The sequence below is a fragment of the Rana temporaria genome, chromosome 13, assembly GCF_905171775.1.
Source record: "Rana temporaria chromosome 13, aRanTem1.1, whole genome shotgun sequence".
In the NCBI taxonomy this organism is placed as follows: domain Eukaryota; kingdom Metazoa; phylum Chordata; class Amphibia; order Anura; family Ranidae; genus Rana; species Rana temporaria.
Genome location: NC_053501.1, coordinates 4,338,235 through 4,365,332, shown reverse-complemented (window position 1 = coordinate 4,365,332; position 27,098 = coordinate 4,338,235). Strand labels below are relative to the sequence as shown.

General features: G+C 49.0%; 1 protein-coding gene across 2 annotated transcripts in view; it reads left to right on the top strand.

Annotated features, from left to right (window-relative positions):
• CDC42BPB (CDC42 binding protein kinase beta) overlaps positions 1–27,098 on the top strand; it is a 141,640-nt gene that overhangs the window by 28,464 nt on the left and 86,078 nt on the right. For both annotated transcript variants that reach the window (XM_040332970.1, XM_040332969.1), the window contains exons 2-3: positions 19,491–19,582; positions 26,413–26,496. In XM_040332970.1, the coding sequence (XP_040188904.1) occupies positions 19,491–19,582; positions 26,413–26,496 (176 nt within the window). The remainder of the gene's footprint in view (positions 1–19,490; positions 19,583–26,412; positions 26,497–27,098) is intronic.

Below are 27,098 nucleotides of genomic sequence, written 5' to 3'. Positions count from 1 at the left end.
TAGAAAAAAATTAATATTTTCTCTTATCGTCCATGGACGGACACAGCTCCTTAAATCTTGACAAGTGGGTTATGTTCCCTGTTTACAGGAGAGGACTAGGCAGAAACATGTTAAATAGTTAAATACATGTTACATTAACAGAGTTGAACAGCCCCGCCCAGGGGGCGGTCCCTCCAGACATAACCCTCCTCACTGCAGCTTGCAGCCCCAGTTTCGTTCTGCCTAGCAAAGGAGAAGGACGTATGGCTCCCTTTGGGCCCAGCGCCCTGAGGAGAAATTTTATTTTATTTTACTTTACTTTTTCTTGAAGAATCTTCTTTCAACTGTTGGCTGAGAGACAGGCTGGATATTATAGATCCTTGTAGTCTACTCAGTCCGACCAGCAAGCGTGGGCACACCTTTGCAAAGAGGCTTGGTCTGCCACGCCATACCTCATGACTCCTGAGGTGGCCGGTGAGCTTTGCTCCGAGGTCCACATATGACTGAGCTGTGGTGTTGCCTCAATCACAGTGGACCGGGCCGACAGCTACCTCCATTGCAGTTGTAGTTCTGTCAGGAATGCGTCAGCGAGTCCTCGCTTGGACGGGTAAGTACAGTCCCTCCTGCTTCGGTGGGTTGGTACAGCTGGGCATTCCTGGGGTTCGGGGGTCCCTTCCCCTTACTTCCCTGCTCCTTTCCCTTGCTGCATTGCTAACATTGCCGCTGTCAGGGGGGAGGGGGCCTTCCTGAGGGGACTGTTATCTGGCCTGTGTTTTTTCTTTTTTGTATTGGGCTTTCCTGTGAGGTAAAAAGCCCTGTGATGAGCACAGATGTTTATGATTATACTTCAGCAGACGCTGACTGATTGGTGACACCTGTAATGGTTTTGCTTTTTATGCTGTATCTGTGACTTGTCCTTAAATAAAACAGCCCTAGGAGGCTTTTCCTGTTTAAACACAGGTCCCTGCAAAAGTTACCTCACGGTTCTTTTCCTCACAGGCAGCGCTGTGCAGTCTCCTCCTGAGGGAGTCCCCTGGTTACCCCTGGTCAGCGCAGCAAGTGGGTGAGAGGCCCTGAATAGGGCTCTAGGAGCTTTTGTCTATTTGTATGGACAGGTGTGCATATTATAATACACACTATATGTAAATATTGGAGTCAGTATCTGGGTCCTTCCCCACATGCTGGTGGTGGCAGCAGGTGTTGGCACCTGTGATTCCCACAGAGTTTTTATTGTTAGTCCTGGACACAGTTTGTGCCAGGGTGGGGGTGGACTGCGGGCGGGCGGTAAAAGAGTGCCCCCTTCCCCCGTTATCCCCTGGGGAATGCTCTGTTATGGAGCCATGGACTAGGTACCTAGTTTAAAAAAAAAAAAAAAAGGCAGAATAAGGCATTTATGGGTGCGCTTTTTACTGCTGCAAGGGACTCTCCTAAGCTGCATAGTGCAGCTGGGTTTCCGCTGAGGGCTCGGTCTTTTTTGGATCACACAAATCAGACCGCTGTGTAGGTTTTTCCTTCTGTGCCCTTCTTTGATAATTTCTGAGATGCGGAATGAGAAAAGCCACTAAGGGCTTTTGTAGTCCCTCACCGCCGGGCGGGAACCCCTACTTGTCTGGATCTGACTGATAGAAGATCCGAAGTACTGACCCGTTCCATGTTTACCATGCTGGGGTCTGGCTTGCGGCCTATTGTGGCCACTACACTGGGGTCTCAGTGGTCGCTGGCGCTATTTTTTGGGAGATTTTTCAATTACATTGAAAACTCCCATTGGCGCCCATTTTGTCGTAGCCACGCTATTGCGCAGCTTACATTGTGCTGGCCTTTTTCCTGTGGCCGCGTTCTGAACGCTCGGCGGCCATCTTGGAGTAGTCCTGACCCCTAGTGCTGTATACAACTCACAGAGTGAGCATTTTGCACCAGACAGTGGAGGAGCACCGACTCTCTCCTGAGGTTATTAGCCTAGCGGACCAGCTGGTCCAGGGCCTCATCTCATATAGGTCTGTGATGCTTCATTGAATGCTGCGCCCTTGTTATCCTGGGCGTCTGTTTCAGAATGGTTTTATGCAAACGGTGGTGTAGTGCTTAACTCCATTACTTGGCAGCAAAAGAGTCATTGGTTCGAATCTGCACACTGACGCCAATCTGCCTGGAGCTTGCATTGTCGCTCCCTGTGTCTGTGTGGGTTTCCTCCGGGTACTCCGGTTTCCTCCAAAGACATGTGTGCATACACCTACATAATATACATACACACTATGTGTGTGTATTATTTAGGGGCAACCCTCCCAGGCCGTCAAAGGCCCAGCTGGGGGACTAATCTGTCCCTGGGTGCATAAGCCGATCACGCCGGCACCCAAATCCTGCCAATGTATATAGCCTTCCCTCCCTGTCTCTAGGTGGGAGGGGCGGCTTGCAGGTTCACAATTCAGTGAAACCTCCCTGCTCTCCGACTAGTGGGTCTGCGAGGTGGTCTCTTCGGAGTACTAGATAGGGTTTCCTCCCATCCACAGAACAAAGTTCTGTCCTTGTGTCTTCCCCTCCCGGCACGTCGGTCTGCCTTGGGCAGTGTGGGATTTGCTAAGCTGCAAGGTAATTTTACCTTTCCTGCAGGACGAGAGTTTTGGGGTTTTCTATGGGCCTCAGGCCCTAAATACCTTTGTGAACGTCGGGTAGTTCCGCATGGAATCCATTTGTTCGGTGGTAGCTGCGCTTCATCCGGGGGATGTCCTGACGTCCTCGGACATCAGGGACGCATACATGCATGTCCCGTTTTGCACATGTCACAGTGTTTTTTTCTGTGCTTCGTGATGAGAGAAGGGTCTCTGTCAGCCTGTGGCCCTCCCTTTTGATCTGGCGTCAGCACCATGGGTTTTCAGCTAGGAGCTCGCACTTATTTGAATTTTGTTGGGACAGCGAGGCTTTGCCTCATTGGCTACTTTGACGACTTTCTTCTGAGAGCAGCTTCTGTCTCCGACCTAGTGGATGGGTTATTCCCATTCAGACCCTCCGAAGATTCGGGTGGATGTTAAACGTTTAGGCCAGAAAGTGTAGCTCAGTGGCAGCAAGCCTGCCCTACATGTGTGCGACCCAGGGTTCAAATTATGGGCATGCTAGGTTCCGACTCAGCGTAGGAGTATCTAGTGTTGATCCAGACTCCTCAGTGGCAAAGGTCCTTCTTCCCCTGGAGAAATTGCAGACTCTTCAGTCTGCGGAGAAGGTATTGGCATCACGCAATCGGTCTTCTCTCCGGGCGCCTGCTGGTTCAGGGTCTGTGGGTAGCCTCCTTCAAGGTGGTACTGTATGCCCAGTTCCACACCCTGGTTTTCCAGTGGAACTACTGTCCAGGTGGTAAAAATCTCTTGTCTCTGAAATCATTAGATTCCTGTGCGCCACCTAGTCAGAGTCTCTCTGAGTTGGTGACAGAGATTCCCGACTCTTCGGTCCGGGAAGTTGTTCCTTCCTTCCAGTGGTCGGTGTTTACGATGAATGCCAGCTCACGGGTTGTGAACCTGGAGGTTCACAAAACCGGGGGGTCCAGTCGGCCCTGAGTCGCTGGACTTGCGTGGACCTATGACCACACCTCCTTGAATGTGTCTGGTCTCGGTAGCTACCCAGGGTCGGGCCTGGCTAGTGCCTGGTGGAAGACCGCCTGGGAATACCAGGTGCTGTCTACTGTTCATTGTCCTACTATTTTAGGCGATCAGGCTATGCTTCTCCTTGTGGTCGACCAATCTGGTTTCAGCCGGACAACGCCACGGCCGTGGCTTCAGTCTACCATCAGGTATGCCGGCAGGCAGACTACTGGAGTCGCCAGATGCTGGACCAGGGCGACTGGTCTTTGTGCTTGGGGTGTTTCGGCTCCCTTGCAGGAGGTGAGCCTCACATGGCATGGATCTCCTGGCAGCTTGTCTCCGCCGCAAGGGTGTCAGTTAGTGGCCAGGTCTAGTGATCTTGTACAGACGCGTCAGTCGCGCTGGTGGCCCTGTGTTGTCTGTATCGGTGATTTTTTGCCATTCCTCCATGGTAGTTGCTTCCTTGGCCGCTCCACAGAGTGGATGCTGAGGAGATCCCGATGATTCTAATCGCTCCAGATTAATCTCGGCGTCCTTGGTACGCTGATATCGGGCGCCTGGTAGCGGAGGCACCCTGGCCATTGCCAGGGCAGGAGGTTCCTGTCTCAAGGTCCCATACTTCCTCCTGTTGTACAGTCACTGACTTGCTTAACATGGTTATTGGAAGCCAGACTTTAGGTGACCAGGGTCTGTCTGACTCGGTCATCTCAACAGGGCACCGTAGTCTTCTTCCGGAGGATCTACCGTCGCACCTCTCTTGGTGCGAAGGGATGGAGTGACGTCCACGGGCGTACTTTCAATGTCCAGGGTCCTGCTGTTTTTAAAGCTTGGATTGGATCTAAAAATTGCTTAAAGCACCGTTTGGGGGCAGATTTCAGCCTTGGCTGTGTTCTTTTAGTGGCCTTTTTGCGGCCCGTTCCCTGGTGGGTCCCCTTTTTTTGTGTGCAAGGGGTTTGTCATATACTTTCCCCTCTTGGCCCATCTCTTCCCCCATGAGTTTTGACTCTGGTGCTCTCGGTTCTTCAGGAACCTTCCTTTTGGAAACATCAGAGAGATTTTCTCTTGACACTATCTCAGAAGGTGGCCCCTTTAGTGGCCTTTACCTCTGTTAGAGGGGTTTCTGAGTTGGCGGTCTTGTCTTGCAAGCCGCCATGCTTGATCCCCCATAAGGATTAGGTGATGGTGCGCCCGCGACCTTCCCTTCTTCCGAAGGAGGTTTCGGCCTTTCATACTTTAGGCGTGGTACGCGCTTTGCGGGTATACCAGCCTACTACGGCTCCATTTCGGAGCTTCTGACTCTCTTTTGTGTCGGTGTCTGGTCCACAAAAGGGCCTGGCGGTCTCGTCGACCACCATTTCTCGGTGGATCGGGCAGGCCGTCATACAGGCCTATGCTCCTAAGGGCGGGCCCCCCTTTCCGGTCCCGGCACTTTCGACCAGGGCAATTGGTGCTTCCTGGGTTTTTTTTTTTTTTTTCCCGACATCATGCGTCGGTCTCACAGGTGTGCGAGGCGGCGATTTGCTCGTCCGTTCACGCTTTTTCCAGAATTTACATGGTTGCTGTGAGTGCATCTTATGATGTTTTTTTCAGCCGCTAGTTTTTGCCGGCGGCTGTTTAAAGTTGCACCTCCTCCGTTGAGGAGCTCTGCTTGTTTTGGGGTGAAGTTAAAATTGTTTTTACTGATATATTTCCCACCCCTCGTTTTTTGACACTGCTTGGGGACGTCCCACTTGTCAAGATTTAAGGAGCTGTGTCCGTCCATGGACGATAAGAGAAAATAGGATTTTTTGTACTCACCGTAAAATCCTTTTCTCTGAAGTCCATGGACGGACACAGCTCCCACCCCTCCTTTTTAGGTTTGTACTGCTTGTTACGAACTGAGGCTGCAAGCTGCAGTGAGGAGGGTTATGTCTGGAGGGACCGCCCCCTGGGCGGGGCTGTTCAACTCTGTTAATGTAACATGTATTTAACTATTTAACATGTTTCTGCCTAGTCCTCTCCTGTAAACAGGGAACATAACCCACTTGTCAAGATTTAAGGAGCTGTGTCCGTCCATGGACTTCAGAGAAAAGGATTTTACGGTGAGTACAAAAAATCCTATTTTTTACCATAATAAATATCCCCCAAAAATATATAAAAAAAAATCGCAATAAGCGTTTATTGATTGGTTTGCGCAAAAGTTATAGCGTTTACAAATAGGGGGTATTTTTATTATTTTTTTTTTACTAGTAATGGTGGCGACCAGCGGTTTTTGTTTTTTTTATCGGTACTGCGACATTATGGCGTACACTTTTGACACATTTTTGGGACAATTGGCATTTTTTTAGCGATCAGTGCTATAAAAATGCATTGATTACTATAAAAATGTCACTGGCAGGGAAGGGGTTAACACTAGGGGGTGAGGAAGGGGTTAAGTATGTTCCCTGGGTGTGTTCTAACTGTGGGGGGGTGGCCTCACTAGGGGAAACACTGATCTTCTGTTCATACATTTGTATGAACAGAAGATCAGCATTTCTCTGCCTGTAACGAGTGATCGCGGGTGCCCGGTGGTGATCGCGACCGCCGGGCACGCGCGCGGGAGTCAGGAGCGAGCGGGGGCGACGTAGAGCTACGTGCTCTCGCGCAGTAGAACTACGGCGGCTGGTCGGCAACTAGTTAAAATAATTGTTTTTTTGCTAGAAAATTACTTGGAACCCCCAAACATATTATGTGTGTGTGTGTGTGTGTGTGTGTGTGTGTGTGTGTGTGTGTGTATATATATATATATACAAACAATCAGACACCCTAGAAAATAAAATGCCGGTCGTTGCAATAATTTGTCACACCGTATTTGCGCAGCGGTCTTACAAATGCATTTTTTTGGGAAATAAATACACTTTTTAAATTAAATAATAAAAACAGTAAAGTTAGCCCAATTATGTTTTTTTTATTTTTTTATTGTGAAAGATGTTACGCCAAGTAAATTGATACCCAACATGTCACGCTTCAAAATTGCGCCCGCTCGTGGAATGGCGACAATCTTTTGCCCTTAAGAAATCTCCATAGGCGACGTTTAAAAATGTCTACAGGTTGCATGTTTTAAGCTACAGAGGAGGTCTTTAATGAGAATTATTGCTCTTGCTCTAAGGGGCCTTTCACACTGGTGCGTTTTTCCCCGCGTTTTTGCGGTAAAAATAGCGCTATTAAAACGCCCCCAATGCCCCTCTCCATTGAAATGAATTAAAAACGTGGTAAAAACGCTGTAAAATTTGGTAAAATCGCTGTTTTACCGCATTTTTACAGCGTTTTTAATTCATTTCAATGGAGAGGGGCATGGGGAGCGTTTTATGAGCGTTTTAATAGCGCTATTTTTACCGCAAAAACGCACCAATGTGAAACGATCGTGGAGACACCTCATATGTGCGGTTTGGACTGGGAGAAAAATCGATTTGATTTAAAAATCGAGTTGGTAGGTCAAATCGATTTTCATATTTCCAAAAAAAAAAAATCAGTTTTTTTTTATTTATTTATTTTTATTATTTAGCCCCCCCCCCCAGGAACGGTGCTAAGAATCCTATTGGTTGCAGACCCTCACAAACGACCCTCCTGTCTTGATAGCCTCTCCTTGGTGTGCAGGGGAGAAGTCAGCCGCGATCCCGGGAAAGGTCTGCAAGGCTGGCCGTCATGGACTAGGCCAGTGATGGCGAACCTTGGCACCCCAGATGTTTTGGAACTACATTTCCCATGATGCTCAACTACACTGCAGTCTAGCTGAGCATCATGGGAAATGTAGTTCCAAAACATCTGCGGTGCCGAGGTTCGCCATCACTGGACTAGGCCGAAGCCGTGGCCTCGCCTAAAAAAAATTCTGCCCGCAGCTCCTCGGGACCGGCGCTGGAGTCCTCCCAGTACTGGGTGTGGACCCTCACAACTGACCCCTCCTGCCTTGGTTTCCTCTCCGGGGTGTGCAGGGGAGAACTCAATCCGCCGCGATCCTGGGAACAGGCCGCGAGGCCGGCCATCGCGCAGAGTAGGCTGAAGCCGCGACCTCGCCTAAAAACTAAATGCCCGCAGCTCCTCGGGACCGGCGCGATGTACATAATTAAAAAATAAAATAAAAATCGATGCAAATAGAGGGCCAGATTGGAAGATACTCCGGCGTACTTTCAAATTTGCCGCGTCGTATCTTTATTTGTAATTCACAAACAAAGATACGACGGCTTTTGGCTAAGATCCGACAGGCATACGCCTTCGTACGCCTTCAGATCTTAGGATGCAATACTTCGGCGACCGCTGGGTGGAGTTTGCGTCGTTTTCCACGTTGGGTATGCAAATTAGCTGTTTACGGCGATCCACGAAGGTACGCGCGTTCGTCGCATTCTCTTACGTCGTCTCTAGTCGGTTTTTCCCGTCGCAAACATAAGCCTGCTGCTTCATGGCTTAGATTTAGACCAGCCATGTTAAAGTATGGCCGTCGTTCCCGCGGCGAATTTCTAATTTTTTTTTTTTGCGTTAGACGTCCGGGAATGCGAAAGAACCTAACGCACGTCGCCGTTCAAAATACACGTCGGGGCGTCGTAATTTCGCGCAAAGCACGGCGGGAAATTTCCTGACGGAGCATGCGCAGAACGTTCGGCGCAGGAACGCGCCTAATTTAAATGGTACACGCCCCATTTGAATTAAGCGGGCTTGCGCCGGACGGCTTTACACTACGCCGCCGCAAGTTTACACGCAAGTGCTTTGTGAATCAAGCACTTGCGGCGGAGTAACGTAAAGGGGATACGTTACGCCGCCGTAATTGTTCATGAATCTGGCCCAGAGTTTTTTGTTAAAAAATCGCTACCAGCTCTAGTTTGAACACCATTTACATATGAAGGTGCGACTTACGTATGTGTTCGCTTCTGTGCGCGAGCTCGGAGGGATAGGCGCTTTAAAACAGAAAGCAGGAAAGGCAAAATAATAAGCAGCTTGAACTTTAGCTTTAATGTAGTCGCCACATCTGAGGAGCAGCGCGCCGCAATTTATTTTCCAAAGTTTCGGCGCTCTTTGAAGGAAAATCCTGACTTTTTTTCTTTAATCCTCAGAGGACAAAAAAATGTAAACATCAGTTGATTGGGAATCCATTTTTTTTTCCGGGTGCCTCCCGGAGCTCCATAGATGCTGATTTGTAGCAGATCTTCCATGGATGACAGCTGGCCCAATTTAATGGATTAGGAAGGATCGGTCAGAGCTGCCTCCCAGATGTCTCTGGGGGGGGGGGGGGGGGTTTGCTCGGTTCCTGCTCCCCCCCCCTTTGACGCCAAATATATTTTTAATGCTCGAGATTTCTCTTTTTGTAAATGTCATGGTCTGCGTCTTCCGCGTCCTTCTCTTCTGGCTGGTGAGGGGTTAAGTGGAGCTTCCCAGGAAGTGGGTAGAACAGGAAAGGGAAGCAATCACTTCGGCAGCTGACAACCTCCGACCTCCATTGTTTTCCAGGCCTCCTAGGTCAGCGGCGCGCTCCATGGACTGGGGATGAGAAGGTTAGCTTAGTACATGGCTCTCCTTCCTTCGCTCTCAGTGGGAGACTTGTAAAATGTTGTCAATGACCCCCCCACCAAGAATGCAGAACGGCTGTAATCTCATACATACGGGAATTCTTTCATCTTGCGGGGTTAGGTTTTATGCTTGTCAACTTTTTAAAGAGACGTTCTGTTTTTTTAGACTTTTCATTGATTTTATCTTTTTTTTTTTTTTTTTTTTTTTTTATATCCAAGGCAACAAAGAGGAATTATCATGACAAAAAAAAGAGGTAAAAAAATTAAATAAAGGTCATTGATTTTATCTTAACCCCTTCTTGCCCAGCCGCAGCGTCCCTGTACTGGGGCCTGGGTGTGGGAAGGATTAGCCCATCATAAGAACGCTGCGATTGGCTGTCTTCCGATCATTCGTACGGACTGAGAACTGTCTCCCTCGATGCATTAACCACTTAACCCCCCTGACCATATTGCTGGTCAAAGACCAGAGCACTTTTTTGCGATTCGGCGCTGCGTCGCTTTTACTGACAATTGCGCGATCGTGCGATGTGGCAAAAATTGGCGTCCTTTTTTCCCCACAAATAGAGCTTTCTTTTGGTGGTATTTGATCACCTCTGCGGTTTTTAGTTTTTGCGCTATAAACAAAAATAGAGCGACAATTTTGAAAAAAAAACTATTTTTTACTTTTTGCTATAATATCCCCAAAAAATATATAAACTATTTTTTTCCTCAGTTTAGGCCGATACGTATTCTTCTACATATATTTTGTAAAAAAAAAACACACGCAATAAGCGTTTATTGATTGGTTTGCGCAAAAGTTATAGCGCCTACAAAATAGGGGGTATTTTTATGGCATTTTTATTAAAATATATATATATAATTTTTTACTAGTAATGGCGGCGATCAGCTGGATTTTGCTTCTAATTCCCTTGTGGAGGCTTCCATCTGTGGAGGGACATTTTATGGTCACACAACCAATCACATCGCTATAATCTTTTTATATGGACTGTAAACTGAAGGACTTATCAATAAATGGTTGTGGAACGAAAGTTTCCGTGAATTCTTATGGGGAGATTCGCTTTGATATACAAGTGCTTTGGATTACAAGCATGTTTCCGGAACGAATTATGCTTGCAATCCAAGGTTTTACTGTAAATCAGGGCTCGACAAAATCCGGGCGCCACGTCGCAATTGCGACAAGAAATTGTGACCTGACGCCCGCCGGTAATTGAGGCCGCGGCCTCAATTACCGTCCGTCGCGGGCCCGCTGCGATCGTGCGGTGGGGTGGGGCGCACGGAGACGTAGGATCCTGTGTCTCCGTTTGCCCCCACCACGCCCGGTAATTGAGGCCGCGGCCTTGTGAAGTCCCAAGCTTCCTTCTGTGACCTGGCGCCATCTGGTGGTGGCCGTTGGCATTACAAGTAAAACCAGTTCTAATGTGTAAGTTTTCACTATTTTCACTGCCATCTCCTTCCCTCTAATTAGAACCCCCAAACATTATATATATTTTTTATTCTAACACCCTAGAGCAGGGATATGCAATTAGCGGACCTCCAGATGTTGCAAAACTACAAGTCCCATCATGCCTCTGGGTGTCCTGCTTGTGGCTGTCAGAGTCTTGCTATGCCTCATGGGATTTGTAGTTCTGCAACAGCTGGAGGTCCGCTAATTGCATATCCCTGCCCTAGAGAATAAAATGGCGATCGTTGCAATACTTTCTCTTAAGGCGGTCCGGTCCGAAGCTGTGAACGCAGGACTCGTGGATCCGATCGCCGCTGGAGTCCCGCGATCGTGTAAACACACCTTCCCCCGTTCTTCACTGTGGCGCCGTCATCGATCGTGTGTTCCCCAATATAGGGAATCGCAATCAATGACGTCACACCTACAGCCACACCCCCTACAGTTAGAAACAAAGATGAGGTCACACTTAACCCCTTCAGCGCCCCCTTGTCGTTAACTCTCAAACTGCAATTGTCATTTTCACAGTAAACAGTGCATTTTTATAGCACTTTTTGCTGTGAAAATGACAATGGTCCCAAAAATGTGTCAAAAGTGTCCGCCATAATGTTGCAGTTACGAAAAAAATCGCTGATCGCCGCCATTAGTATCGATAAACGCTTATTGCAATTTAGGTAGAAGAATACGTATCGGCCTAAACTGAGGGAAAAAAAATAGTGTTTTTATATATGTTTTTGGGGGATATTTATTATAGCATCAAGTAAAGAATATTGAATTTTTTTCAAAATTGTCGCTCTATTTTTGTTTATAGCGCAAAAAAATAAAAACCGCAGAGGCGATCAAATACCACCAAAAGACAGCTCTATTTGTGGGAAATAAAGGACGCCAATTTTGTTTGGGAGCCACGTCGCACGACCGCGCAATTGTCAGTTTAAGCGATGCAGTTGCGAATCGCAAAAAGTGCTCTAGTCTTTGACCAGCAATATGGTCCGGGTCTTGAGTGGTTAAACGGCATATTGCAGACTTCATTAGATTAGAGACGCTCCTGATTAAATGGTGCATGGGTGCGATCGGCTGTAGCGGGCGCAGAGTTTGATTGGGTGTTAATGACCGGTGATGGATTGTCTGCAACTCACCAGTGTGACTGGCACCGCGCACCGTACAGGCGGCAACGCCGTATTTCATCCAGAGGGGATGTCGTGTCCGCGGGAGGAAATTCCTGATCTCAGGATCTGCTCTGCGGCAATAATAGCCAGGAAGGAGAGGAAGCCACAACCTCCGTGAAAAGCCAACGTGCAGCTGCAGCCCGGGGAGCAAACAGGATGCTGACATGTGTCCCCAGGAAGTGGCGATATATCTCTCTCCATCAATGGATCACATTGTCCTGATGTACAGGATAAGGCTCTGATGATGTATGGAGGCTTCGGTGATGTCATGTCTTTTTTTTTTTTTTTTTTTTTTTTTTGGTGGAAAACGCAACATAAAGCTGGATTCACATTTATGCATTTTTATGTCGCAGTCACGATAAAAATCGCTGATCGCCGCCATTACTAGAAAAAAAAAATATTAATAAAAATGCCATAAAACTATCCCCAAACCAACCAATAAACGTTTATTTCAATTATTTATTTATTTTTAACCCCAAAATATGTAGAAGAATACGAATCGGTGTAAACTGAGGAAATTTTTTTTTAATATGTTTTTAGGGGATATTTATTATAGCAACAAGTAAAAAATATTGATTTTTTTTTTAAAATTGTCGCTCTGTTTTTGTTTATAGCGCAAAAAATAAAAACCGCAGAGGTGATCAAACACCACCAAAAGAAAGCTCTATTTGTGGGTAAAAAGGACGCCAATTTTGTTTGGGAGCCACGTCGCACGACCGCGCAATTGTCAGTTAAAGCGACGCAGTGCCGAATTGCAAAAAGGGGCCCGGTCATATAGTCTGGGGGCTTAAGTAGTTAACCACTTACATACAGGGCACTTATACACCTTCCCGCCCAGACCAATAAGCGGCACGGATAGGCGGCATGGCTGGGCACGGATAGGCGGCACGGCTGGGCACGGATAGGCGGCACGGCTGGGCATAGATGGGCACTATTGTATGTGTTGTACTAATGGATGCCAATCAGTGATGCCCATTGTGGGTACTGATTGGCATTCATTGCAGGCACTGAATGGCATCCATTTTCTGTGTCCTCCTCATCCCTGGTGGTCTAGGGTGGCATCCTTTATTATTATTTTTTTATATTTATGGTGGTCTATATGGCCATCCCTGGTGGTCCAGTGGGCATCCTCGGGGGGGCTGTGCTGATGATCGATCAGCACAAACCCCCCTGTCACAGGAGCAGCCGATCTGACAGACGCGAGTGAGGAAAAGCCGATTACCGGCTTTTCCTGTTTACATCGTGATCAGCCGTGATTGGACACGGCTGATCACGTGGTAAAGAGTCTCCTTAAGAGACTCTTTACCTTGATCGGTGTTACGGGGTGTCAGACTGACCCCCCACAACAACGATCGCCGCGCAGCGGCTCAGAATCCTGAGGACATCATATGACGTACAGTCAGGATTCTACAACCACTTTGCCGCCGTCAATCTGTCATTGGCGGGCGGCAAGTGGTTAAAGGAACCTATTTAAAAAATAAAAAACGAACATTTACAGCCTCTTTTTGTGGTTAACGATCAAAGTCGGTGCTTTCGGGAGAATAGAACTCTAGTTGTATCTTGTGACTTGTCGGGAATTAGTCGCTGAAAGGTAGAAGATGATATTGCTGGCAGCAGAAAAGCCGCCTCTGGGACGCGGTGACGCTCCGCCACCCTCTTTGTTTCCCCGAATCGGCCTCTGTGCCGTACCTGGGTGTGTTTTACAAAGGCGCACATGTCAGATATTGACATTTAAAGAGCGGACTGACCAGCTGGTCCGGGGCGCACCCAGACTTGTAAGCGCGTCGGCGTCCGGCCTTTCCTCGTATTACTACAAGTCATGTCAGCAGGTTGTGTGTTCAGGAGCTCCAGACAAACACCAAGTATAAAGAAAACACTTCTCTTCCCACCTGATCAGCACCCGCCCCTTTATGTCCTGTGACAGATGTGCGCAGCACGCAACCATCGCACGCTGCAGCAGGGAAGACATTGTCTGACCCGTCGCCGACATGTTTCTTAACCACTTGACCTCCGGAAGATTTACCCCTTCATGACCAGGCCATTTTTTTTGCGATCCGGTGATCTGCCGATATGGTTCCGGCTATCGTGAAAGTTCCTGCGCAGGCACAATCTGATCTGCCGAGATGGTTCCGGCAAACGGGAAAGTTCCTTCAAGGACTGTGCAGGCGCAAACTTGCCGACGGAAATCTCCAAACCTCGGCCGGCATCCAGGGCGACGTGGATTTCGAGGAAAGTGGCCAGTCGGCCTCACGTCCTCGCTTCGCTCGGACGGCTCGCTCCGCTCGCTCGTCCTTCTGGCTCTTTTTTTTAACATCCTCCAATCCATGGGGATGTTAACGAATGAGCCTGGACGCCGGGCGTGGTTTGGAGATTTCCGTCGGCAAGTTTGCGCCTGCGCAGTCCTTGAAGGAACTTTCCCGTTAGGGGAACCTTAAGGACAAGTCACCGGCACTTCATTACTTTAACTACTTGCCGACCAGTCGCCGCAGTTCTACGGCGGCAGGTCGGCTCCCCTGCGCGAGAGCCCATAGCTCTACGTTGCCCATCGCCCCCCGCTCGTACCTGACTCCTGTGCGCGGTGGGCGTGATCGCCGCCGGGTCCCCGCGATTGCTCGTTAGAGCGAGAGCCAGGAGCTCTGTGTGTAAACACACAGCTCCCGGTACGGTCAGGGGAGAAATGCTGATCTTCTGTTCACACAATGTATGAACAGCGATCTGTCATTTCATGTCAGGCCACCCCCCCCTACAGTTAGAACACACCCAGGGAACATACTTAACCCCTTCCCCGCCCCCTAGTGCTAACCCCTTCACTGCCAGTGGCATTTTTATAGTAATCAATGCATTTTTATAGCACTGATCGCTATAAAAATGCCAATTGTCTCAAAAATGTGTCAAAAGTGTTCGCCATAATGTCGCAGTACCGAAAAAAAAAAACGCTGATCGCCGACATTACTAGTAAAAAAGAAAAATATTAATAACAATGCCATAAACAATGCCCCGTTTGTGTTAACGCTATAACTTTTGCGCAAACCAGATAATAAACGTTTTTTGGGTATTTTTTTTGGGGCAGCCGCTTTACAATGCGGGTGGGCGCTAAGTGGGTAAAGCAGGAGAAAAACCTTACCCACGGTGCACTGCTTGGCTTTTCCCTGCCATGCTGCCGTCAGTAAAGTGTAGCGGAGGGATTGGATGTGCGCACAATGCATGTGAGGGCGTCAGGACTGGACAGTGGCTGCTTTTCCAGTCTAGGTGAATGTATTTATAAAGCCATAATCCTGCTGTAGAATAATAACTTCAGTAAGCGTGGTGTTTGGCGCGAGCGATCCTCTGCAGAGTGCGCCGTGTTTCTACGCCGGGCTGCTTGTCCGGGTGGAGCCCGGGCCGCGCTCTTACCTGCACTGAGTCATTTTGCAAATCTAAAACAAATGTTTATGATCGTGTTTGAACTCGCAGTCGTGTTTGCTCGAATTCCTGGCCTCCGCTTTTTCCACACACCGGGATACACCGAGGAATCATTCGGGGGGGGGGGGGGGCTGATTGTGATTTACGTTTTCCAGCATCGGATCCCAGCTCTGCTCTCCTGCGATGGATCTGCTGTGTGCTTTTCATCCTCTTTACATTTAATGAGAGGGGTGCGCAAACTTTTACCAAAAAACTGCCTTTTACACATGAGGGGTGCCTGGGAATGAAGACAGACTGGGCAGCTTTTCCCAAAGTTACCCACGTGCCCACTGGGCACTTTCACCACCTTCCTGCCCAGGCCAATTTTCAGCGCTGTCATCCAACACTGTGCCCACCTGAAATTGTTATTTTTTTGAGAATGATCGACCTTTCTTTTGGTAGTATAATTCAGCACTGGATTATTTATTTTTTACAAAAAGACAAAAAACTTGGGAAAATACGCTTTTCTTTGTTTCTGTTATACAAATTGTTGTAAATAAGTAATTTTCCCCTTCATTGATGTGTACTGATAAGGTGGCACTGATGAGGTGGCACTCACATGCAACATTTATGGCCACTCATAGGCATCACTGGGCGCCGACTGGCATCACTTGGCGCCGCACTGGAGAGCAGATCTAGTGACTGCGGGCTCCTGGGGGGAGCAGATCTAGCGACTGCGGGCTCCTGGGGGGAGCAGATCTAGTGACTGCGGAGGGCTCCTGGGGGGAGCAGATCTAGTGACTGCGGAGGGCTCCTGGGGGGGGGGGAGCAGATCTAGTGACTGCGGAGGGCTCCTGGGGGGAGCAGATCTAGTGACTGCGGAGGGCTCCTGGGGGGAGCAGATCTAGTGACTGCGGGCGGCTCCTGGGGGGAGCAGATCTAGTGACTGCGGGCGGCTCCTGGGGGGAGCAGATCTAGTGACTGCGGGCGGCTCCTGGGGGGAGCAGATCTAGTGACTGCGGGCGGCTCCTGGGGGGAGCAGATCTAGTGACTGCGGAGGGCTCCTGGGGGGGGGAGCAGATCTAGTGACTGCGGAGGGCTCCTGGGGGGAGCAGATCTAGTGACTGCGGAGGGCTCCTGGGGGGAGCAGATCTAGTGACGGCGGGCTCCTGGGGGGAGCAGATCTAGTGACTGCGGGCTCCTGGGGGGAGCAGATCTAGTGACTGCGGAGGGCTCCTGGGGGGAGCAGATCTAGTGACTGCGGAGGGCTCCTGGGGGGAGCAGGTCTAGTGACTGCGGGCGGCTCCTGGGGGGAGCAGATCTAGTGACTGCGGGCGGCTCCTGGGGGGAGCAGATCTAGTGACTGGGGGGGGCGCGGTTATAGTGACTGCGGAGGGCTCCTGGGGGGGGAGAAGATCTAGTGACTGCGGGGGCTCCTGGGGGGGGGCAGCAGATCTAGTGACTGCGGGGGCTCCTGGGGGGGGCAGCAGATCTAGTGACTGCGGAGGGCTCCTGGGGGGAGCAGATCTAGTGACTGCGGAGGGCTCCTGGGGGGAGCAGGTCTAGTGACTGCGGAGGGCTCCTGGGGGGAGCAGATCTAGTGACTGCGGAGGGCTCCTGGGGGGAGCAGATCTAGTGACTGCGGAGGGCTCCTGGGGGGAGCAGGCCTAGTGACTGCGGAGGGCTCCTGGGGGGAGCAGATCTAGTGACTGCGGAGGGCTCCTGGGGGGAGCAGATCTTGTGACTGCGGGGGCTCCTGGGGGGAGCAGATCTAGTGACTGCGGAGGGCTCCTGGGGGGAGCAGATCTTGTGACTGCGGAGGGCTCCTGGGGGGAGCAGATCTTGTGACTGCGGAGGGCTCCTGGAGGGAGCAGGTCTAGTGACTGCGGAGGGCTCCTGGAGGGAGCAGATCTCGTGACTGCGGAGGGCTCCTGGGGGGAGCAGATCTAGTGACTGCGGAGGGCTCCTGGGGGGAGCAGATGTAGTGACTGCGGAGGGCTCCTGGGGGGAGCAGATGTAGTGACTGCGGAGGGCTCCTGGGGGGAGCAGATGTAGTGACTGCGGAGGGCTCCTGGGGGGAGCAGATGTAGTGACTGCGGAGGGCTCCTGGGGGGAGCAGATGTAGTGACTGCGGAGGGCTCCTGGGGGGAGCAGATGTAGTGACTGCGGAGGGCTCCTGGGGGGAGCAGATGTAGTGACTGCGGAGGGCTCCTGGGGGGAGCAGATGTAGTGACTGCGGAGGGCTCCTGGGGGGAGCAGATGTAGTGACTGCGGAGGGCTCCTGGGGGGAGCAGATCTAGTGACTGCGGGGGCTCCTGGGGGGGGAGCAGATCTAGTGACTGCGGGGGCTTCTGGGTTTAGTAACACTGTAACTTTCTTTGTGACGGTGAAGCGGGGGGCTGCCGCATGTGTACAGCCCTGATTGGCTGCATGTCCTTATTCGGACAGGAGGCAGTAAAACCACCATGGGGCAACCTCCTGATTTTACCGCCCTTGGCCTATTTTTTTTTTTTTTTCGGATAGTGTTAAATTCCCTTTTACCTCTGAATTTTACACGCTGTCTTTTAACGAGAACTGTAAACATTCCAGAAGTCTTTATAGGGCTGTGTAGTCTTCTGTTTAGATCGGGCAGAAGGTGATCGATGCTTCCATGTTCTCGTGTTTACAGTCTTGCTGGTCAGATGGTTGTCATCAGGAATGTCTCGCACTAGTTAGATTTTTTTTTCCCTGCATTTTATTTTTGTATTTTTTCTTAATAAAGCAAATTTTCAGCAGGGTTTTTTCAATGGTCAACATTTCTTACATTGTGGGGATGAGAGAAGTCCCTGTCCTGTGATGGAACAAGTGAGAAGACTTTAGGAAAAAAATTGCGGTTATCCGTGGTGGGCCTGTAGGCCCATTGAATTTTAATGGGGGACTCCTATGATTGGACTACTCCCTTTCCCGAAGCAACCCTACATACAGAGTCCAGACTGGCATAATGATGCATCCCTCAAGGGTTTGCCCAGGGACCACATGCACCCCTTTGGCCCTCTGGGCTTCTGCAGACACTAATCAGTTTCCTTTTTGCTCTGGTTATAGTAATGATTTCTAGCAGCCTACTGCAGCGTGTCTGCACTCTCTGACCATCTCCTGTGCCACGTCTGCACTCTCTGACCATCTCCTGTGCCGCGCCTGCCCTCTCTGACCATCTCTTGTGCCGCGCCTGCCCTCTCTGACCATCTCTTGTGCCCCGTCTGATACCGGCTGGAAGACTGAGGACATCTAGGGGTGGCATAGAATTACTGCAGATCACAGCGCTGGATTAAAGGTAAGTATTGCAGCAAAAAATATATATATTTTTATAGGTGTTGGGTGTCTTTAATTGTGTATTGGAAACATGGAGTTCTTCTTTGTTTAAAGCATCCATGGACGCCGCCTCCTCCTCCTGTATAATCCATGGACGCCGCCTCCTCCTCCTGTATAATCCATGGACGCCGCCGCCTCCTCCTGTATAATCCATGGACGCCGCCGCCTCCTCCTGTATAATCCATGGACGCCGCCGCCTCCTCCTGTATAATCCATGGACGCCGCCGCCGCCTCCTGTATAATCCATGGACGACGCCGCCGCCGCCTCCTGTATAATCCATGGACGCCGCCGCCTCCTCCTGTATAATCCATGGACGCCGCCGCCTCCTCCTGTATAATCCATGGACGCCGCCGCCTCCTCCTGTATAATCCATGGACGCCGCCGCCTCCTCCTGTATAATCCATGGACGCCGCCGCCTCCTCCTGTATAATCCATGGACGCCGCCGCCTCCTCCTGTATAATCCATGGACGCCGCCGCCTCCTCCTGTATAATCCATGGACGCCGCCGCCGCCTCCTGTATAATCCATGGCCGCCTCCTCCTGTATAATCCATGGCCGCGGCCGCCTCCTCCTGTATAATCCATGGCCGCGGCCTCCTGTATAATCCATGGCCGCCGCCGCCTCCTCCTGTATAATCCATGGACGCCGCCGCCTCCTCCTGTATAATCCATGGCCGCCGCCGCCTCCTCCTGTATAATCCATGGCGGCCGCCGCCGCCTCCTGTATAATCCATGGCCGCCGCCGCCTCCTGTATAATCCATGGCCGCCGCCTCCTCCTGTATAATCCATGAAGGCTCCTCCCCCCCCCCCCCCCCCCCCGTCCCCCTGACCAGCTTTTGTGTGTTTCTTTGCTGTTGGGTTGATGGTTTGCTCCAATCATCTCATTGTCTATGGCTGTTTATAAGTCTAGCTGGTTGTTGTTGTTCCTCGGTGGTGAACATATTCTTGTTGTAGCGGTATGGTAGTTCTGCAACACTGAAAACACAAATAAAAGGGGCATTGCAGGAAGGTACACAAGGGGTTAAATGTGAAAATATGGCAAAATATATTTTTAAATATATAAAATTAAAATGTTTTTTTTTTTTTTCCCCACAGCAAAACCTTTCACCCAGCTACTGAAGGGAATGCAACTTCATCGGGATGACTTTGAGGTCATAAAAGTTATCGGCCGGGGAGCATTTGGAGAGGTTAGTAGGTTTTCTATTGCCTAATGTTTTTATTTTTATTTTTGAGGGGGGGAGTGGGGGTCGATATTTTTGGATGATGAATATACAGTGGAACCTCGGATTGCGAGTAACGCGCTTAACGATCATTTTGCAATACGAGCGCTGTATTTAAAAAAAATCTATGCATTAAGGTGAAAAAACATCTGATGATGCCGCCCCCCCCCGATCCCCCGTTTTACTTACCTGACGCATCGAAAGTCCCGCGCTCGGTCCCGAGATCCTATTCGCTGCTCAGCCTGGCCGCTGATTGGCTAGAGCGGATGGATTGAGAGCAGCGCAGCCATTGGCTGGTGCTGCTGTCAATCACATCCAGAGACGCGGCGCGCTGAGGGGCTGAGCCGAGTGATACAGCGAGCGGCTATGGCGGGAGCGCGCCCGCAATTGCTCATCACCATGCGAGCTCTCTCGCATGAAGTTGGTGAGTTCTTGCGGGGAGGACAGAGACAGCCGCCGTGGCACCCCAGAAGAGGAGGATCGGGGCCACTCTGTGCAAAATGAACTGCACAGTGGAGGCAAGTATAAGATGTTTGTTATTTTAAAGAAAACATTTTTTTCTCCTTTTTAGTAACCCTTTAACGCAGGGGTCTTCAAACTACGGCCCTCCAGTTGTTCAGGAACTACAATTCCCATCATGCCCTAGTCATGTCTGTGAATGTCAGAGTTTTATAATGCCTCATGGGATGTGTAGTTCCACAACAGCTGAAGGGCCAGAGTTTGAGGATCCCTGCTTTAACTGAAGCAACTTTACAGGAAGAGAAAATAGTTTACACGGCAAACCCCTCCCTCCCACAGAGCTGATTATTCTGTGATTGGCCACAGCCAAAGTCGTCTGTTCTGGAGGCAACTTTAAGTCGCGTTGTAAGTTGCTCCAAGTCGCGCTGAAGTCGCCTTGCAAAGTCGCGCTGTAAGTTGGGTTGCCCCTGTGTGAACCGGCACCGACGGGTTTTCCTTATAACTTGCACCTGAAACTGATTGAAGAAACAGTTCAGGTGAGGATATCATTGGCTCCCTGGACAGGAAGTGTCCGAATATTAACCACTAGTCCACCGGGGCCTATTCTGGCACTTCTCTCCTTCATGTAAAAATCACAATTTTTTTGCTAGAAAATTAATCAGAACCCCCAAACATTATATATATTTTTATTTTTAGCAGACACCCTAGGAAATAAAATGGCGGTCATTGCAACTTTTTTTTTCTCGCACGGTATTTGCGCAATAATTTTTCAAACGCCTTTTTGGGGGGGAAAAAACGGTTTCATGAATTAAGAAACAACAAAACAGTAAAGTTAGCACAATTTTTTTGTATAATGTGAAAGATGTTACGCCGAGTAAATAGATACCCAACATGTCACGCTTTAAAATTGCGCACACTCATGGAACGGCGCCAAACTTCGGTACTTAAAAATCTCCATAGGTGACGCTTTAACATTTTTTTACAGGTTACTATTTTCGAGTTACAGAGGAGGTCTAGTGCTAGAATTGTTGCACGCGCTCTAACGCACGTGACGTTACCTCACATGTGGGGTTTGAACTGCGTTTACATATGTGGGCGGGACTTGCATGCGTGTTCGCTTCTGCACACGAGATAACGGGGACAGGGGCGTTCTGGGAAGAAAAAAAAAAAATTATTTTACTTAATTTTTTTTTATTTTTACACTTTTTTTTACGTTTTTTTTTTTTTTTTTTATCATTTTTATTCCTATTACAAGGAATGTAAACATCCCTTGTAATAGGAATCAGTGTGACAGGTCCTCTTTATGGAGAGATGTGGGGTCAATAAGACCTCCCCCTCCCCCCACATCTCTCCTCCAGGCTTACAAGCATGAAATCGGTGAAAAAAAATCACAGATCGACAGCCGTGATTGCGGCTTTGTTTACTTCCGGGTACCGGGCGTGACGTCATAACGTCACGCCTCCGACGGTCATAGAGATGACTGGTGACCATCTGGTCACCAGTCATCTCTATGGTTTCCAGCCAGCGCCGACCGATTCGCTCTCCGGGCCCCCGATGGGATGGGAGAGCCCGGAGAAGCACCGGATGGCGGCGGGAGGGGGGGGTGTCCCCTCCCGCTGCCTCTAAGAACGATCAAGCGGTGGAACCGCCGCTTTGATCGTTCTTATTGTGCACAGAATCAGCGGCTGAAGACAGCGATATCTGAATGATGCCTGTAGCTGCCCCCATCATTCAGATATCACTGCACAAAGCCGAGGACGTCGTATGACATCCTCCCGTGGACAAGTGGTTAAAAGTCAGCAGATGAAACGGGGCTCGACAAATCCCGGTCGCCAGGGCGACTAGAAATAGTGTCCTGGCGACTTGGCTTGGAAGGGGGGCAAAAAAAAAAAAGCTGGCGCCATCTGGTGGTGAGCCGTTGGTATTACAAGTTACCACCAGATGTGTGAGCTGGCGCCATCTGGTGGTGGCCGTTGATATTAAGTTAAGCATTACAAGTTAAACAGCAATTCTAATGTAATTTTTCACTATTTTCACTGCCATCTTCTTCCCTCTAATTAGAACCCCCAAACATTATATATTTTTTTTATCCTAACACCCTAGAGAATAAAATAGCGATCGTTGCATTACTTTCTGTCACGCCGTATTTGCGCAGCGGTCTTACAAGCGCACTTTTTTTGGAAAAAATTACACTTTTTTTTAATTAAAAAATAAGACAACAGTTATCCCCATTTCTTTTAATATTATGAAAGATAATGTTACGCCGAGTAAATTCATACCCAACATGTCACGCTTGCGTCCGCTCGTGGAATGCCGACAAACTTTTACCCTTTAAAATCTTCATAGGTGACGTTTAAAAAAATCTACAGGTTGCATGTTTTGAGCTACAGAGGAGGTCTGGGCCTAGAATTATTGCTCTCGCTCTACCGATCGCAGCGATACCTCACATGTGTGGTTTGAACACCGTTTACATATGCGGGCGCTGCTCACGTATGTGTTCGCTTCTGCGCGCGAGCTCGTCGGGACGGGGCGAGTTTTCTGGCTCCTAACTTTTGTAGCTGGCTCCTAGATTCCAAGCAAATTTGTCAAACCCTGCTGTATTTGTAGCTGCTGAATTTTTCGTTTTTCGGGGGAGTCTGGAGCTCCTCTTTAAATTGTGTTTTTCGGTTTGCGGCGCTCGGAAGACAACCTGCTTTAACCTCCTTTTCCAGGCAATAAAACCACGACGGAGGTCCTAATGCTTTCCCTCTCGCACAACTCGCAGCCCTATAGGAAATTCTTCAGCAAAGCTGTGTTTGTGAGTTGCGGTTGTGGACTTGAGTCATCTTTAGGTCATGGAAAGTGTCAGGAATGTAAAGCATATTAGAGGAGAGTTGTGTCATGTCTCACCCAGAGAAGACGTCTGATCAACACTTTGGTTCTGGCTTCGCCCTCAGCGATTGCAACACATTCTATATAACATTTTGTGCCAGAGCCTTATCACTTGGCACCAGAGTGCAACAAAAACTTCCGTCTTGCCAACATTCCAAGGACACCTGAGTGCTTTTGCTACATGTTGGAAGTAAAGATGGCAGGGGCGTCAACATGAATAGGTGCCAATATAAGGAAGGGCAAAATTTTATGTATGCCAATAACAGGCTTAGGTGCAGGAAGCCTTGGCAGCCAATCATAAGCCTGCTTTCACTGTTCTCACCACCTTAACCACTTAACCCCCAGACCATATTGCTGGTCAAAGACCTGGCCACTTTTTGCGATTCGGCACTGCGTCATTTTAACTGACAATAACGCGGCTCCCAAATAAAATTGGCGTCCTTTTTTTTACCCACAAATAGAGATTTATTTTGGTGGTATTTGATCACCTTTTGCCGTTTTTAGTTTTTGCACTATAAACAAAAATAGAGCGACAATTTTGAAAAAAAATTATAATTTTTACTTTTTGCTATAATAAATATCCCCCAAAAATATATAAAAAAACTACAGTATTTATCGGGGTATTGCGCGCTCCGGCGTATAGCGCACACCCCTAAAGTGGACCCGCATTCCTGTAAAAAAAAACATTTTAGTACTTAGTTTTGGTGTCTTGCGCGGCGGCCTCGTCAAGTCCGGCGTCCGTCTGCGGCTTCGGTGGTGTCCTTGTCGGGTTCTGCGTCCTTCTGCGGTGTCCTCCTCGCTCGATCCCCGCTTCCCGCGCTGAGTTTGAACTACTGCATATACCAAGCGCAGTACACTCGTGTATAGTCGGGCAGGCACGGCTCCTCTCGGGGTCATATGTTTCCTCAGTTTAGGCCGATACGTATTCTTCTATAAAAATCGCAATAAGCGTTTGGTTTGCAGAAAAGTTATAGCGTTTACAAAATAGGGGGTATTTTTATGGCATTTTTATTATTTTTTTTTTTTTTTTTACTAGTAATGGCGTGTTTTTTTTTTTTTTTTTTTTTTTTTTTTTTTGGTACTGCGACATTATGGCGGACACTTTTGACACATTTTTATAGCGATCAGTGCTATAAAAATGCCACTGGCAGTGAAGGTGTTAACACTAGGGGGCGGGGAAGGGGTCAAGTATGTTCCCTGCGTGTGTTCTAACTGTAGGGGGGGTGGCCTCACTAGGGGAAATGACTGATCGCTGTTCATACATTGTATGAACAGAAGATGAGCATTTCTCTTCCTGACCTCTCTCCGTAATGAGCGATCGCGCCCGCCGGGCACAGGAGTCGGGGGAGAGTGGGGGGCACGTGAGAGCCGACATATAGCTACGGACTCTCGCGCAGGGGAGCCGACCTGCCGCCGTGAAACACCGGCGGCTGGTCGGCAACCAGTTAAACTAATTGTCCCCCTTCATTAGAGCTGGGCGATTTTGGCCCCCCAAAAAATCTGCGATTAAAAATAAATAAAAAACTTGATTCATGATTGAAATCAAGTTTTTTTTTTTTTCTTCTGATGGACACCGTGCCGGTTCTAAGTTTTTAGGTGAGGCCTAGTCCGCCGCGATCCTGGGAAAAGGGCGTGGACTGGGCCGAAGCCGCGGGCTCGCCTAAAAACGTAGGACTGGCGCTCCGCGGCCTCGCCTAAATCATCCTGTCTGCAGCTCGCCGCAATCCTGGGAAAAGGCCGCGGACTAGGCCGAAGCTACGGCCTCGCCTAAAAACTTAGGACCGGCACTCCGCGGACTAGGCCTAAAACGCGGCCTCGCCTAAAACATCCTGCCCGCAGCTCGCCGCGTTCCTTGGAAAAGGCCACGAGCGACGTCCGGCCTTTTCCCAGGATCGCGGCGAGCTACGGGCAGGATTTTTTAGGCAAGGCCGCAGCTTCGGCCTTCTCCACGGAGCGCCGGTCCTATGGGGGGAATCGATTTGGTCAAAATCTGAATCTATTTGCCCTCGCAACTCGATTCAAATCATTTTTTTCCCCAGCCTACCCTTCATGACCAGGTCGTTTTTTTTTTCTTCTTTTTGGCAAGTTGGGTTGCCATAGGCCACAACGTTTTTACAAGAGGTCGGGTTGGGTGTCGCCAATATGCTTTTCACTATCTATCCTAAACACTGGCGGGAGGTGGGGCAGTGACAAGAGAACAGAGTTTCGTGCTACTTTTACAAAGACGAGTGAGAAATGTAAAATATGCTATTGAAAGGTCAATGCGTATTTCCTTGAAAAAATAAATAAGTTTCTTTGCATCTCAGAAGTTGGGCTGTGCAAAACATCGATTTGAATTAAAAATCTAGTCGGTAGGTCAAATCGATTCCGATTTTGACAAAATCAATTTTTTTTTTTCTCACCAGGATCGGCGCTGACAACACTGGTCCTTAGGAGCTGCAGGCAGAAGTTTTTAGTCAAGGCCGTGGCTTCGGCCTAGTTCGCGAGGCCAGATGCCACGGACTAGGCCGAAGCCACTGCCTCGCCTAAAAACTCCTGCCCGCAGCTCCCCAAAAATAGAGCGACATTTAAAAAAAAAAAATGAAATCTTTTTTTACCTTTTTTCTATAATAAATATCCCCAAAAAATCTATATATAAACAATTTTTTTCCTCAGTTTAGGCCGATACGTATTCTACATATTTTTGGTAAATAAAAAAAATCGCAATAAGCATTTGATTGGTTTGCGCAAAAAGTAATAGCGTCTGCAAAATAGGGGATAGTTTTATGGCATTTTTATTAAAAATATATATAGATATATATATCTATATATAGATAATATTTTTACTAGTAATGGCGGCGATCTTGCGACTTTTATCGTGACTGCGACATTATGGCGGACACTTTTGGGACCATTATCATTTTTACAGCGATCAGTGCTATAAAAATGCACTGCTTACTGTGTAAATGACACTGGCAGTGAAGGGGTTAACCTGTAGGGGGCGCTGAAGGAGGTTAAGTGTGTCCTAGGTAGTGATTCTAACTGTTGGGGCGTGGCTACTAGTGACACGTCACTGACCGCTGTTCCCGATGACAGGGAGCATTCGATCAGTGACATGTAACTAGGAAGAACGGGGAGATGTTGTGGTTACAATGACAGCACTGTGACATGACCACGAGACACCGGCGGACATCGAGTCCACGGGCACGGGGCTCGCGACAGGGTCGTGCAACCGACCACACGGCAGGAAATTGAAGGGGACGTACCTGTACGCCCATTTGCTTGTCCGTGCCGCTCTGTCTACGTATATGTGTGCGCGCTGGTCCTTAAGCCGTTACATGTGAACCTTTTGTGGATGTGTAATAGATTATTTGTGGAGAATAAGGAGATGGTTTAGGTGTTTGTTTGTTTTTGTTTTCTATACCCTGTATGAAAGCCAAAATCTGATTTTACTATTGTATTTATATATGATATTTTTCTTTTTGTAGGTGGCTGTGGTTCGAATGAAAAGCACCGAGCGTATATACGCCATGAAAATCCTAAACAAATGGGAGATGCTCAAGAGAGCAGAAGTAAGTCTGCCTTCGTATCTGGGGGGGTCTTTAAAAAGAAAGCGGTGAGCTGACGTGATGAAGCAGAACGTGACATCGCCTCTGGGCATGCACCATGTCATGTGCATCATTGCATTGTCTGTTGTGTGCTTCTGATGTTGGGTGACTGTCTGATGGAGAAGTTGTATGGCTGGGCCTCCATGGACCAGAACTGAAGGGGTTAATGTCGGTCTTCGTAACGGAGGTCGCCATTGTCGAACGTGCTTGTTTATGTATGGAAAGACTTTTCAGCATGTTGTTGATTTTGGAGTGATCTGTTCGCAGCAAGTTCGATGTATCTTAATGCCCGCGCTATAATCAAATGACGGCTACAACGCGGGCCTGAAAATCCGGGAGGACGTCAATAGACGTCCTCCCCTTTGCACGCGCAACGCGCACCATGGCCCGCACTGTGATCACTGAGTCTCTGAGACTCGGTGAATCACAGATCCGTGTAAGGGGCCGGTCCCAGCCCCTTACCATGCGATCAGCTGTCAGCCAATGACAGCTGATCGCATGATGTAAACAAAGGATCGGTAATTGGCTTTTTTTTCTTCTCACACTGTCGGCGTGAGGAGAAAAAA